Source organism: Urocampus carinirostris, chromosome 2 (assembly GCF_059441175.1).
Source record: "Urocampus carinirostris isolate Australia breed hairy pipefish chromosome 2, RoL_Ucar_1.0, whole genome shotgun sequence".
In the NCBI taxonomy this organism is placed as follows: Eukaryota; Metazoa; Chordata; class Actinopteri; order Syngnathiformes; family Syngnathidae; genus Urocampus; species Urocampus carinirostris.
Window position 1 is genome coordinate 16,949,459 of NC_142350.1, and position 14,363 is coordinate 16,963,821.

General features: G+C 37.0%; 1 protein-coding gene across 1 annotated transcript in view; it reads left to right on the forward strand.

Moving 5' to 3' along the window:
- The window catches only part of csmd2 (CUB and Sushi multiple domains 2), a 312,145-nt gene that overhangs the window by 56,178 nt on the left and 241,604 nt on the right, over positions 1-14,363 (forward strand). The window contains exon 3 of the mRNA XM_088329136.1: positions 4,282-4,394. Coding sequence (XP_088185262.1) covers positions 4,282-4,394 — 113 coding nt within the window. The remainder of the gene's footprint in view (positions 1-4,281; positions 4,395-14,363) is intronic.

Sequence of the window (14,363 nt, forward strand, 5' to 3'; positions counted from 1 at the left end):
CGGCTTGCCTTGTCTTTACATTTTACACAAACCATATTGAATGGATGCACGAGATATCAAACTATAAAAATGTCAAAGTTCTAAGAGCGCTGGATATACAGTATAGTATGTTTACACATGAACTAGGAAGAGTAAGCCGGATTTCTTCTTCGGGGTGGATGCTGGTTGAGCTCTCAGAGTACCACATGCCGGTAGAGGTGGAAAGAAGAACTACAATAATGTCCTGTACTTGGAAAAAAGTTTCACACTATACAAAATCTTATTCACAGAAATGTCCCTATATTTTTTGACATCCCCAAAAGAATGTTCGTATCTACCGTTTTTTAACTCGAATGTTCGTAAGTAGGGGAGTGTCTGTATAAGATTGTGATGAACGATAAATAATACGCGCTTGAGGACTTTTAAATAGAATGCTCATAGATTTCAAAGATGGTTATAAAAGGGAACCGAGGACAAATAATGACCACATGATTCCCAACCTTCCAAATGTGACCACATTACATAGCTGAAGGTAAATTATTCCATATCCTTCTCATTTGCAGGATTTTTTGACATGTTGTAGAGACCGACTCTGGTCGCACCTCGTTTCGAAAACATTATTTACAACAAAAAGGACGGTCAAAAAGAGCCTCAATGGTATTAAATAACTGCAGGAGACACATTTTAAGTAGTATATTAGTTGATATAGGGCACATGTTCTGGCATTGTTTTATAGATTATATAAATCATCAAATGTCACACAGTAACAGAAATTGAGCTGGAGAATTTACGTTTGTGAATTAAAAGTAAAGAGCGGCTTGGCGGTTTTGTTAGATTGTATCCAAATGTTTTGCTTTTATGTATAAAATAAATGTATCCAAGTACGTAGACACACATAATGAACTGTGTGCGTGTGTTTCAGTGCACACAATAATGGGTGCTCCTGCCATACAAAGGTGAGCAGTTTGTGGTGAAAGGGTAAGAACGATGTCGTCCTGCGTTATTTATGACAGCAAAGCTGGATTACTGTGTTAGAAAATGAGATCTGCCTTCCAGCAGAGAGTTGCGGGATGGATTACCTATGATGGACCCTCAGTTGGTTTTGGCGGCAAGCCATCTCATGCCAACCAGGACGAAAGGATCTGTATTCTGACCTTTTAAACTATTTTTTGAGATACGGCCGGGGCATGTGCTACTCCCACCTCCTTGCAGAGACGACCTGTTTCATCATTACATCCATTTTCTGTGCCGCTCGTCTTCACTAGGGTCCCTGGGACAACTTGTTTAATTCAGATAACAATTATAATGTATATTTGTGCATGATAGTCTGCATTATCATCATCATATACAGTCCAAACTAAATCTAAACAGAGGCACACTATCTCTTTTAGTTGCCGTAAAGGGTCTGCAAATGCCTTTTTCGGCGCAGTGCACTCTAATTAAAACTAATTATTGAAATATCATATTCAATTTCTGTTCCCTAAATTGCACACTGTGGACCCTTAGCAAAACAAAACAATGTGAAATTCAATAAAACCACAAGAAGTCATAAAGGACTCGTAAATGCTATATTTATTCTCGAAAACTCGAGCAAAACAAAACAAACATATTAATCGGCAATTTAAGAATTGGGTGCTGTTATGGCAGCCTTGTTTGAGTTCATCCACCTGAGAAATCGTCTTGAATATCAAATTTGCAAAAATTGTTATTTACTATGTTGCACCTTGTGAGATTAATGCACTCATGATGCTTCAGATGTGCTGGGGATTCACTTAGGATATTGAAGAAGCACAGATTACAACAATAATAATGTTCCTATATTAGGACATTGTTTGTCAATGTACAAGTGTGACCAAATAGACCGGTGAAAAGTTTGGTTTCATTGAATGCAGGAAAAGTCGAAACTCCAGAAGTTCATCAGACATTTTTCAAAATCTGGGAGGTCAGGCAGTGGTTCCGAACACAGCGTAAATGAGGACTGTGACAAGGGTGCTTGGAGCATGAAAAAGATAACAAACTAGCAAGGGATCAAAGGGGACAGAATACTAATAAAGGGAAGAGGAAAGATGTGATAGGAGGAAAAAAGAAAGAGCGAGATCGCAGAAGCGAGGATGTAAAGAGAAGCAAAACGAGAGAGAGCAGGATTTTGACAACGAAAAGAAAACAAATAAAACATTTAGCATTAGCTAAAGTTTCGGCCAAAATGACTGGTTTAACTTTACTTTTTTATATAGCTCTTTAAAACAACTATTACTGCATTTATATACCGCACAAGTACAGTAAAGTACAATGGAATGGTGGGTGGGATTGGTAGCACCATATTCACTCTGAAGGCCCTATTCATGCGATAAATAATGGCTATGTTAAAAAGAAAAAAAGGGAAGGAATTTTTCCTTAGCTTTATTAAACGCTTTACATGATTGACTTTTCCTTACTCACTTGCTGTGTTAGGCTTCTTTGTGAAAATGTCCCTGTTGTCACATGCATATTTTACATTTCCCAATCACGTCGCAAGGGAAGCGAGCCAGAATGGCCTGACAGACATAAGAGTTACTGTAAACGTACTCTGTGACTCTCCGTAAACAGCAAACATATTTTCCATTCCGGTTAACTCCCACATCGAAAATGTTCTGCACGGTTATTAGAGATGTTTGTTGACTGGGGGCCTGACAGTTTTATGTTTGTCTACTCAAGTGTTTGCTCATTCCTCCGCGGTTTCTGATTCACTGCATGATTGCGGTCCCTCGGTCTGCGCTGATGGAGGAAAATCTATCGAGCTGCCCTGTCTTAAGGTGTTGTCTTTGAAAGTGCTTCTCGGGGATTCATGATCTTATTAAACAGACTCAAAAGGGCTGGGGGGGTGGTTTTTGAGTGTTACATAAAACAAATGTTTAAATATCTGACCTTAAAGCTGAACTATGTTGCTGATCAGTAGTATCTGATTGATTAGTATTTGTTATTGTTATGTTCCTCTGTTCACCAAATACAAGGTTAAGATTAACACATACACAGAACCTATTCATAGAGGCCACACTCCTAATGTTACATGATTTGATCAGATATCAAACTACTCAGATTATGTACAGTATAAAGCTGCAAACAGAAGTTTCACTAACATATTATCAATGCTATTTCCATAGATAACAATTACGATATGACATGAGAGAATATGACAAACTATTTGAAAGAAGACCGATAACAACACAAAATTTGTACTCCATTGCTTGAAATGTACCAAGTTGTGCAATAGCTTGGACAACGACCTGAAAAACCTGCCAAGCCTTCACATCTAAAACTAATTTCAGGGGATTTTTTTCCACATTTTTTTGTATCACAAATAGAGGATTTAAAGTTGTGGGACAGGCGTCTTCCCATACTGTATCTCTGCACAATATGTTAAATAAGGCACTATTTGTGAGCAATAAATTATGTATAAAACTTCTTTGTTCAGCATTTATGAGCATGCCAGAATTTGTTTTCTCTCTTGCTGTCATTTTCATATTGTATTTAGATGAGCTATACATGTTGATTTTTAATCAGGTACTTATTTTGATGACTTTGTGATGAGTAAACCTTTCAGTTTTAGTTTTGGTTCATCTGCATCTGAATTTCATTCTATATTTTCTTTCATAATTGTATGTACTTTGTTTTGTTGATATTTAAGGTTAATTTGTTGATTTTAAATCTATATATAACATTTGTAATTATTAGTTTGTTCCATATGATTTATGTCGTTATCAACAAAGTATATTTTAATTATCGGCATACAGTTTTAATTAAAGGATATTTGATACTAAACATTTGTCATTAATATCCACTATCCATCCATTAACTGCGCCGCTTATCCTCAGTAGGGCAGCAGGGGTGCTAGAGCCTATCCCAGCTATATTCAGGCAGTGGGCAGGGCACACCCTGAATTGGTTGCCAGCCAGTCGCAGGACACACAGGGACAGACAATTTGCTCGCTCATTCACACCCAGGGACAATTTGGACCGACCAATAACCTGACAGGCATGTTTTTGGAATGTGGGAGGAAACTGGAAAACACGAGGAGAACATGCAAACTCTGCACAGGAAGACTGGTAGCTGGATTTGAACCTATGACCTCAGAACTGTCCCATGTCTGCGCTAACCACTCAGCTGCTTTGCCGCCATGTCATTCATATATGATATAATACAATTTGATCTAAAACGAATCCGCGGGGGGCACCGGACATTATTGATTGTAGATTTGATGCAAAGCCACCTTAGGTATTATTATCATGTTGTTATACCGTTATTACATTATTATTTTGTTTTCAGGTTAACCGGGTTCCAGCTGCCGTCACCGATCGTAAGCACAGGCTCCAGGCTGACTTTGTGGCTTCTGTCTGACTACGCAGTGAGCGGCCAGGGATTTAAAGCATCCTATGAAGGTAACCTCTTATTCTCTCCCATTTGAAAATAACGTGATGCCATATATCATACAGGTGACCATTCCAAAGAGATGGTGTTAAAAGGGAGAGCTATATGCTCCCCAAGGACAAGGAAAACACCCATGTTATCTGTTGTTGCTTGTTAAGGAAAATGTGGTGAGATGTACTTCATTGAGCCGTATTGAGTATTAATGAGCAAAAAATAAAATAAATATAAATACAAATAAATAAATGTAAAAAAGGCTCAATTCAGATAGGTTATTGAAGCGTTTTCTCCTTTTTATCACGGCGATGCTTTATCACCTGTGCACTAATGACTTTAATAATGGTACTCTGCACCGGAGTAGCTCTCAGACCCAGAGCTAGGATGGATCTAGCGTGTTGGCTAATTTGGCTAATTACCTGAAAGAGGGATTGTCAGTCTTTTCGGCGAAAACCAGAATGCCTTTTAACAGATCAGCTTGGTGCCCCATGTGAGACAACTGAGACCGCAGTGCATGACTACGTGAGATGGAGCGTTTCCTTTGCGGCAGTCCAAATTATTTGTTTTTGGGGAAAATTCTGTAGGATTTTGATTAATCTCTGCATTCAGCAATAAGCAAAACGTTTCGTTACAATCATCCATGAAAATCTTACTGTTTTGGGGAGCTGAGGTTTGTGTCAGATTTACGAGCAAATGAACATTCGATGTTTTCATTGTTTGATTGATTTAATTTCATTCATGAATACAAGCATTTTATTTCTTTATTTTTAAATACACGTCAGTCGAGAAATTAACATCTGTTTTACATTATATGAGACTTCCCTAAAAGGAGTGCATATACTTGTCCATCACTTTGCTGCTACAAGTAAGCAAACAGTTCTAAAAGGCTGAGCAGTCACTTTGAGTTTCCGTAGTTTGTATTCTTCATTGTGCTTTTTAGCATTCATTTTTAGTTGCACTACACAAGCGACATCTGGTAGTGAGGTATACACACTGCTCCTTTAAAACATGGATAAATCAATAATTTTGTGAAGCCAGCTGACCACCAAATTGGAAATATTTGATAAGCTTACCTTTTTTTTTTTCAGTATCAGTTTGTGCAAGGTGGTTAACGGGGGTTTTGCAGAGACAAATTCAGTTATTTTTAAATGATTTATCATCATTCAATACTTTATCAGGTCATAACGTTAAAATACAAGTGCATATTCATATGTCAGCAGTTTTTTTTCCTCTTAGGGGCTTCATTTATCATACATCTAATACAATATTTTAATTTTATCATTAGTATGAAATCCCACTAAAGTGTATGATTCATTCTGGCGAGTAAGAATACATAATGCAAGGTGTCATATTGCAACCTGTCACATTTCTTTTGATGTTTTACATTAAATATTTGTGATGGATTGGTAAGCTCAAACTCTTTCTTTATTCTCTTCACAATACAGTACATTATTTCAGTAGGAGGAAATTAAATCAATGATTTGCAATTCATTACCAATGTACATTGTATATTAAAGTTCTGGAAGGTTAATGTGGGTCAAATGCATTCTTGTTTAAGTTTTAAAATAATAACTTGAACAGTATATGGTATTTAATTTTATTTTTTCCTCCCCCGGCCCCTGTACAGCCAGGGCCAACGAACAAATAAAACACCAGCTTAATATCTTTAGGGATGAATACTATTTGCATAAGGTACTCTATAACATGTAGGCGGCCACTATACATATTTAAATACAGTTATCATGTAACTTTTGTTAATGGAAGTTTTAACTGTAAATGTATGCATTTTTTCTTCTCTTCTTTAATTGCAAATGTAGACGTGGTTTTTGCAAGTGTGTAGTTCAATATACACAACTGCATCAGAACATTACAATACTGTGATAAAGTTATTTTCTGTAATCCATTATCTGCACCACTTATACTCAGTAGGGTCACGGGGGTGCTGGAGTCCATCCCAGCTATCTTTGGGCAGTGGGCAGGGGACACCCTGACCTGGTTGCCAGCCAGTCGCATGGCACACAGAGACAAACAACTCACTCGCTCATTCATAACTAGGGACAAATTGGACCGGCCAATTAACCTGGCATGCATGATTTTGGAATGTGGGAGGAAACACGACGGGGAGAACATGCAAACTCCGCACAGAAAGGGGGGTAACTGGTTTTTAACCTATGACCTCAGAACTGTGCCAACCACTGTGCTGCTGTGCCACCGTTTTCTGTAGTATAATTTGAAAAAAAGTCATACCTTCTTCATTACAAACCAACTGAAATATTATATATATCATTATTTCAGTGTTACTTATAATGGTGAAAACAAATGTCCCTTTTAGATAATATTACAATATCATCTCATCTCATCTCATCTCATCTCATCAGCTGCACCGCTTATCCTCAGTAGGGTCGCGGGGGTGCTGGAGCCTATCCCAGCAATCATCGGGCAGTGGGCAGGTTGAAAGTAATCCAAAGAAAAAAGTGTATATTTCCAAAGGTAAGGGTGGGAAAAATATATATCCACTATTGTCCGCCGTGTCCACAAACACTCACCTTTACCGGTCCCCACTTCCCGTCAGCCCGCGTTTGGTACGCCCCTTCTTTTTAATTCGCCCGTCCAAAACATATTATAATAAGTGTCCAAAATAAATACAAATAAATACATTACAAAAATATACAGTTGCAAATACATATTATACATGGTTACACATATTTACAAAGAAAGACGGTACACCGAGAGAGTTTTCAAAGCTTTAATAATAATAATATAACTTTCATCCGGGGAGTTAATGGTAGCAACACGCTAACAACACGCTCGCAGCACAGTAAACGGGTCTGTTAAAAAAAACATATCGTACTTGTAAAAATCACGGTAAACCGTCCTCATCTTCCTCCTTAGAACTGAATCCATCAAAGTCGTCTTCCTCATTGTCGGAAAGAAACAGTGTCATATAGACGTCGTCCCACGCTCCCATCCCCTCCTGATTCTGTGCCCTCCTCTCCGCAGCAGACCGGCTTTCCGGAACCCGTTGGTGATAGTGGAATTTTTTATGCGGCCCCACGCTGTCAAGATCCACTCGCAGACTTGCGAAAAAGTTGCCTTTCACATGCGGCCAGTTTTAGTGAAAAATTTCTCGCCGCTAGTCAAACCAAGAAGTTGCAGTCTTCCTCGGCGCATATATTCCACCGGTCTAAATCTTACCTTTTGTACTCGAGCGCCGCTGGCGGCCGTTAGAAAAATTATATATATTGGCCGCATTACTGAATAAGCCGCAGGGTTGAAAGTTTTGGGGAAAAGTAGCGGCTTATAGTCCGGAATTTACGGTAAATAAACGGTAATTAGGTACAGTTACTAGTTATTTAATCATACATCATACTCTGTGCTTGAGACATTTGCACCATAAGTATTTAGTTGTACCTTGTAATTAAATGCATAAATGGCCAACCTTTAGAAGACATTGCTGGGGATTTTGAAGTTTGTATGTGACAACATAAGTGATGCAGTGATATTCAGCAGTCATGGACATTGATGTTGTTGTTCATGCTATGCATTTACTGGTTGGCTGTAGAGGAGGTGAGGCAGTCATGTGTGTACAATGAGTATTGAAGTTGATTTAAAATGCACTCTTTAGGAACTCCAGTTGATGACCAGGGTGGTGGAGGTACTTTCCCCCATCTTGAATTTGTTTGTGCGGTCTGTCAGGAAATCTAAAGTCCAATGCATGGGCAATGTTGAGTCCCAGTTGGTGAAGAACTGTAGGGTGTTTTTTTTTTTCTATTTTCAATGTTTTTCTATGGTACAATGTCTGCACATTTAATGTTTGTATTGGGTTCGATATGGGTATTAGGTTTTTTAGACTGGTAATTTGTGAATTTTGTATTTTATTTAAATTATGAATAAATGAATACATGCTCTTAATGAAGTTTCATTTGTCTTTGAAAACGACAATAAATTATTTGAATCGATCTCAGTGGCGGAGTATCTCGGTGACGCACCATGTAGTAATGACAGAAGGGTTACACTATATAGTAACGCACTACAGTACTCGTTATTGAGAAAAGTAACTTTGTTCCGAAACTGCTATCAACAGCAAACTATTTCTCCATTTTCCATTCAGGTAGACCAGCATCGAATGAGTCAATATAGAGCACATTACCTGTCGTCCAAATATACTCTCTTTCCGGTTTTCCTCCCATTGTCGTTTATCTTGGCACAAAAAGTTCACGTTTTCCTAAACAGCTCTCCCCAAAGTAACGGGATGATTATCCGGTTGTGCCATCGCCTTGCGTCAGCTGAATAGACAACATGCTTCCCAACTGGGTCAGCCAAAGAGGAACTTGCATAAATAAACAAACATTGCTGCACAACAGAAGCAGTCTGCTGTAAATGAAGTCGTTTCTTGTTTTCTGGGGGAAGGGGTAAAGGGTGAAGCTGGGTTTATCAAAGCATCGCATGGTATAAGTGATGCATTTTTTGAATTATTCAAATCAATAATAATGTTCGCGGATTTGTGTTTAAAGTAGATCAGTGAGGCGAGAAGAAGACTTTTTTTTAAATGGGCGTGTTGGGCCAAGGACTGTTATTCGAATCTTCGCATCTTAATATTTTGCTCTCCTACTCGTAAGGATAAATGTACATGCAAAATTAATAAGGTGGAATTATCTTTATTAAGACAGAAAACCAGAGACATGGCATAGTGGCTCTCATTAAGAAATCCATATAGAAATTTTGTTCAAATGCAAAGCAAAATGTGTGATTGGTAGAATTGTTTTAATGTTTTTGTTTCAATTTTGTATTCACCAGTTAAAATAGTTCACTATGAAAATATATTGTGACAATTTTGGGTGTATTTCTCTTGTTGAAGTGAACATACTGTATTTCCATTGTAGTATTTCCAAGCACTATTTATTAGTATTTATTAGTGTTTTGCCTATTCATTGATCGCGTTTCATCTTTTTTGTTTTCAAAGTATTTATATTAAATGTTTTACCCTGGATCGCCATGCCTAATATCATTGCATACAATGTTTCACAATATCTATATCAATGCTAATAAATACAATTATAATTATAGTTCTAGAAATACAAGTTAAAATACAGATGATTGTTACAATAATTTTATCATTTAAAACAGGCAAATACAATAATAATGAAAAGCATTATTACAATGTATTAAAACAAGTTAAATACCATTTAAAATGAGCAAAGCAGTTTGCCTTTTGGCTACAGCAAATATGGATTTTTTATCTTATTAATGTTTTGCATTTATTTTTAAACGTCTTGGTTTTAAAAAGAAAAACCTACCTTTTTTCACAAATAGGAAATAATTCAGCTCATTTAAAGTAAGCATATAATGTTAGCAAAATTGAAATCTTAAAATAATTGTCATCTGAAATTTCTATCCATAAGGCACACTGTGTATTTTTTAGTGCCATGAAAATAGAAAGACTTAATTATTTTAGAAAATATATATTGATTTGTAAAATAAGAAAAAATAAATAAACTATCATACAAAAATGTGCATTTTTTTTTTTTAATTCTACTAGATCAAGAAAATCTTCTGTGTGCTATGTAGTTCTCCTTTTCGGTCACAAAACATAATACAGCAACATCTAATGTTCAAATATTGCACAGTGTCCCTTTAAAAGTTGTTTATTTTTTAGTATTGAAATAGCTCAGAAAAAAATTGTAAAATATGAAAACTGATCAAATAAAACATTTTTTTTTTATTCTACAAACGCGAAAGTGTATTCACTTTCAAAATCACAACCCATACACATAAAAAAAAATCAACAGGAGTCAAAGCTTACCATACAGTGACCTGAGATTATTTCATCAAAAAATAAACACATGAGCAGATTAATAAATGCATACATAAATAAGGACATTTTTGTACTTTTTAAAAAATATATATTTTTCTCATTTATTTTGTTTCAGTCATGTTCCAACTAACATCACATCACATCATGAACAAATCATCTAAAAAGAAAAACCAATGGATGACCGGTTGAAACAATAAGCTTGTGAAATACCTGTGCCCAAAATAACTGTGGATGCTTCTTAAATAAATAATATACACAAATTATAATACATTTCATAATTGTAACAATCATTTGTTGAGCCATTAAAAATAGCCACAGCATCGTATCACATTTTATACAGTTCTTCACCGTTTCCAAAAAGTTATTCTTTTCACACCCTTCTCTTCCTCACTATCTAACAACAATAAATTGGGTAAAACCAGTGACAGGCAAGCATTTTCTCATGAACATTTTTAAGTTGAAAGGGCGATTGGACGTGCACCAAGAGTTAACCACAAGAGGCTGACCAGACCAGGTGAGGGCCCGTGCCCAGCCCCCACTTCCATCACTTTTGCAGCAAAGATGACATAAGTCTGATCAAAGGTGTTTTTCCAGTGTTGTCTATTTGGTTACTTACAGCGAATGCCATCTCAGCGTTGCTCACACCAATGTTGCTCCAGTGAGCATACTGTATTTACAGGTCAAGGTAAGGTTGGGCATCAGTATTTTGTGTCTTCTTGGAAGGCCAGTTCACACTCAGCACACAGCCTGACATTGGTGTCACATTCCAATCCCATCCCAAAATCAACAAGCTTTTTTAACCTTGTCATCAATTATCTTGACATACTTCCGTACAGCTTTTGTTCGTGTTTATAAATCATCTCATTTGACGTCCTTAAAAAAAATAAATAAAAAAGAACAAGTGAGGTTCATTATGACTTGGATATTAAAAGTTATGAGTATCCCTTTCACTTATTTGTTAATCATACATTTACAATTTCCTCAGCACTCTCATTTGTTGATTATAAATTGGCATTAGTTACATTTCATCATCAGAATATCACATAAAATGTCTTATTACATGGATTGTATACTTTTATATATTTTATCTTTTTCAGCTTTTTTCTAACTTTTCTTGTCCTCCTTACAAGGCGTTATTCTGTTTGATATTTTTGAAGAAAGGGGGATAATCCAAAAAGCTATATTTATACTTATGGACAATTATTATGATAGGTCACATCTTTGAAGATAAAGCTAGCATAATAAAAAAGTGAAAAAAAAAATCGAAATAAACAGCATAAAGATATCAAACATGATGTTTATTCAGTTATTTACAAGTCTGTCTAGGTCTCAAACCTCTTGATCAACCGTGTTTAATCTGATCTGGGAGACTTCCTTTTACATCACCTACAACTTTACAACTTGCTCTCCAGGTGATTTCAGTGTTCATTTTGGTGAGCCTTCTGTTTATGTAGAGTTTTTGGCCTTTAGTTTAGGACCTTGCTTCAAAATAGGATACTGATGGCGGTCAACAGGGGCATCATTTATTCTTAAATTGAGATTCGGGAGTTGGAAAATCACCTGTTCATTCACCGTCTTAATGTTTTGATTTAGGTCTGGATTTCTTCTGAACAGCTGAGATTTTAGTCCTGAAATGATTAAATCATTGAGACAAGCACATTGTTCAAAATAATCTGCCTTTTGTTGTCCAATTTTGATTTTCTTTCACTTTTCTTTGTGTAGTTGCTAGATTTCAATGATGATATGTCGGTATGGCTCGATTAACCGTTTGCTTTTCTCAAATTTGTTCTCCATTGTCACTGTGTTTTCTGTTGTTGTTCTTAGGTCCCATAAGGTTTTGTCATTCATTTCAACACAACCTCCAGCTCTTATTTAATTTACATCGGTTTATTCTACATTTGCCCAATTGTATCAGTATTTTATAATCCATCATATCAAAACATTCTCCGCTCTTTTCAAATTGTGTTTTTATAGCCAATTTTATCGAGTTCATGCTGTCTCTTGTCTTTGTTTTTAACATTTTTCATATTTGTTCAATGTAGGTTTGTAAGAAGGAAGAAAAAAAAACAGCAGCAGCAGAAAAAACAAAACATTCTAAAAGCGATAAAAGGGACAGAAGAGGGGAAAAAAAATTCCGGAGGACTATGATAAGCATCCATCCTTGTGAGACTCCGGAAAAAGAGTGATAATAAGTAAATACATACATAAATAAATAAATACTTTTCAAAAAAGGCACCGTTTGAAAAAGGACAACACACGCATAAAATCCCCATCAAATTGCACGCTGCTAAGCTCTCTCATTACTAATTTCTCGTAATGACTATATTCATTTAAAACATCCGATTGCACTTGAATCAAATGTGACCATTCCCCTGCAGCATGAAATACAAGTCGATTAAAAAAATATATAAAAAAGGATTTACAAAAAAAATGTGCATATTTTCTTAAAAAGGTCAGTCATAGCCGAACAGTCATATGCCCTTTCTCCAACATCATACTTTCATGTTTGTTTGGAAATGTTATCGGCATTCAGCAGCAGCGTCTAGTGCTCTTTTATTTTCACTGAACTGTGTCACTTGCAGGCATTTTGTTAACAATCTGAGCTTGCGTGTTTGATGGAACAAAAACAGTTCTCTGCACTTTAAAATCAACAATAAAATAAGCGATGTGAAGTGAAGCTAACCACCTCATCCTGTGACATACCCCGGATGTAATCAAGCATCAGCGTAGTTGCAAACCAAAACACTGCGGTAAAAAGTTGCTTTAATATTTGAACAAGCTCTTTGTATTATAGTTCAGAGATTCTGCATGCATTGCGTGTGAGCATGAAAAAAAAAAAATATAGTGAGAGTTACTAGTTACTTATTTTTCAAAGAAATTTATTTATATGATTTTCTGTTGATTTGTTGTCCCTGTTTATGACCCCTACCCCCACGCTGCCTACCATTCGCTACTGGTGACATACAGCTAAATGGTTGTGTATAAATAAGCTCACTCCCTGAGTTTAGTATTTCATGTTATAGTTCTTAATCGGACTTGATGGTATTATATACGTGAGGGAAAATATATACACAAGGAGAAATTAGGCATTTCCTCAACTCTGCCTTAAACGACACCACTATGACTGTATTTGGTTGTAATTTAGTTAAATGTGTAACCCTTCACAGAAAATCTGAATCGGAGTCAGGGATGTATACGACATCGTAAGTGAAGCATGGGTACCGTATTTTCCGCACTATAAGGTGCACCTAAAAGCCTTTATTTTTTTCAAAAGCTGACCATGCGCCTTATAATACAGTGCGCCTTATTTCTCATCTCATCTCATTAGCTACACCGCTTATCCTCAGTAGGGTCGCGGGGGTGCTGGAGCCCATTCCAGCAATCATCGGGCAGTGGGCAGGGGACACCCTGAACTGGTTGCCAGCCAATCGCAGGGCACACGGGGACAGACAACTCACTCGCTCATTCACACCTAGGGACAATTTGGACCGGCCAATTCACCTGAAATGCATGTTTTTGGAATGTGGGAGGAAACCGGAGTGCCCGGAGGAAACCCATGCAAGCACGGGGAGAACATACAAACTCCGCACAGGAAGTCTGGAGCTGTATTTGAACCCACGCAGGAGGTTCCCAAGACATGAACTGTGCCGCACATGCGCTAACCACTGCGCCGCCGTGCTGCCTGCGCCTTATTTATGGATCAATATTAATTCGCAAAGTCTTGCAACTAACTTGCAGCCCCCGACAAAATTTTCCCCCGAACGCCAAGTAGTCCGCGGTGTATGCTGGGATTTATTTACCGGCGTCTCATTTGCTAACCGATGTGTCAATCATCATTTGAATGGAACACTATTGGCTAAAGTTATTCGGAGGTCAAGGGGAGGATCCTTTTTATCATTTACAGGCTGGCATTGGCTTGAACGACAAAACAAAGCCGGATATTGGCCAAAAAAGACGCGTCAATCATCAGTTGAATCGATCACTATTGGCTAAAGTTATTCGGAGGTCAAGGGGCGGATCCTTTTTATCATTTACAGGCTTTGGCTTAAACGGCAAAACAAAGCCTGCAATTGGCCGAAAAAGATGAATGTGTATAGCACGTGACTGACGGCATAGAGAAAGCATTTTTTTACTATTTTGTATTTGTAAATATTTTATTCTCCTGGATCTA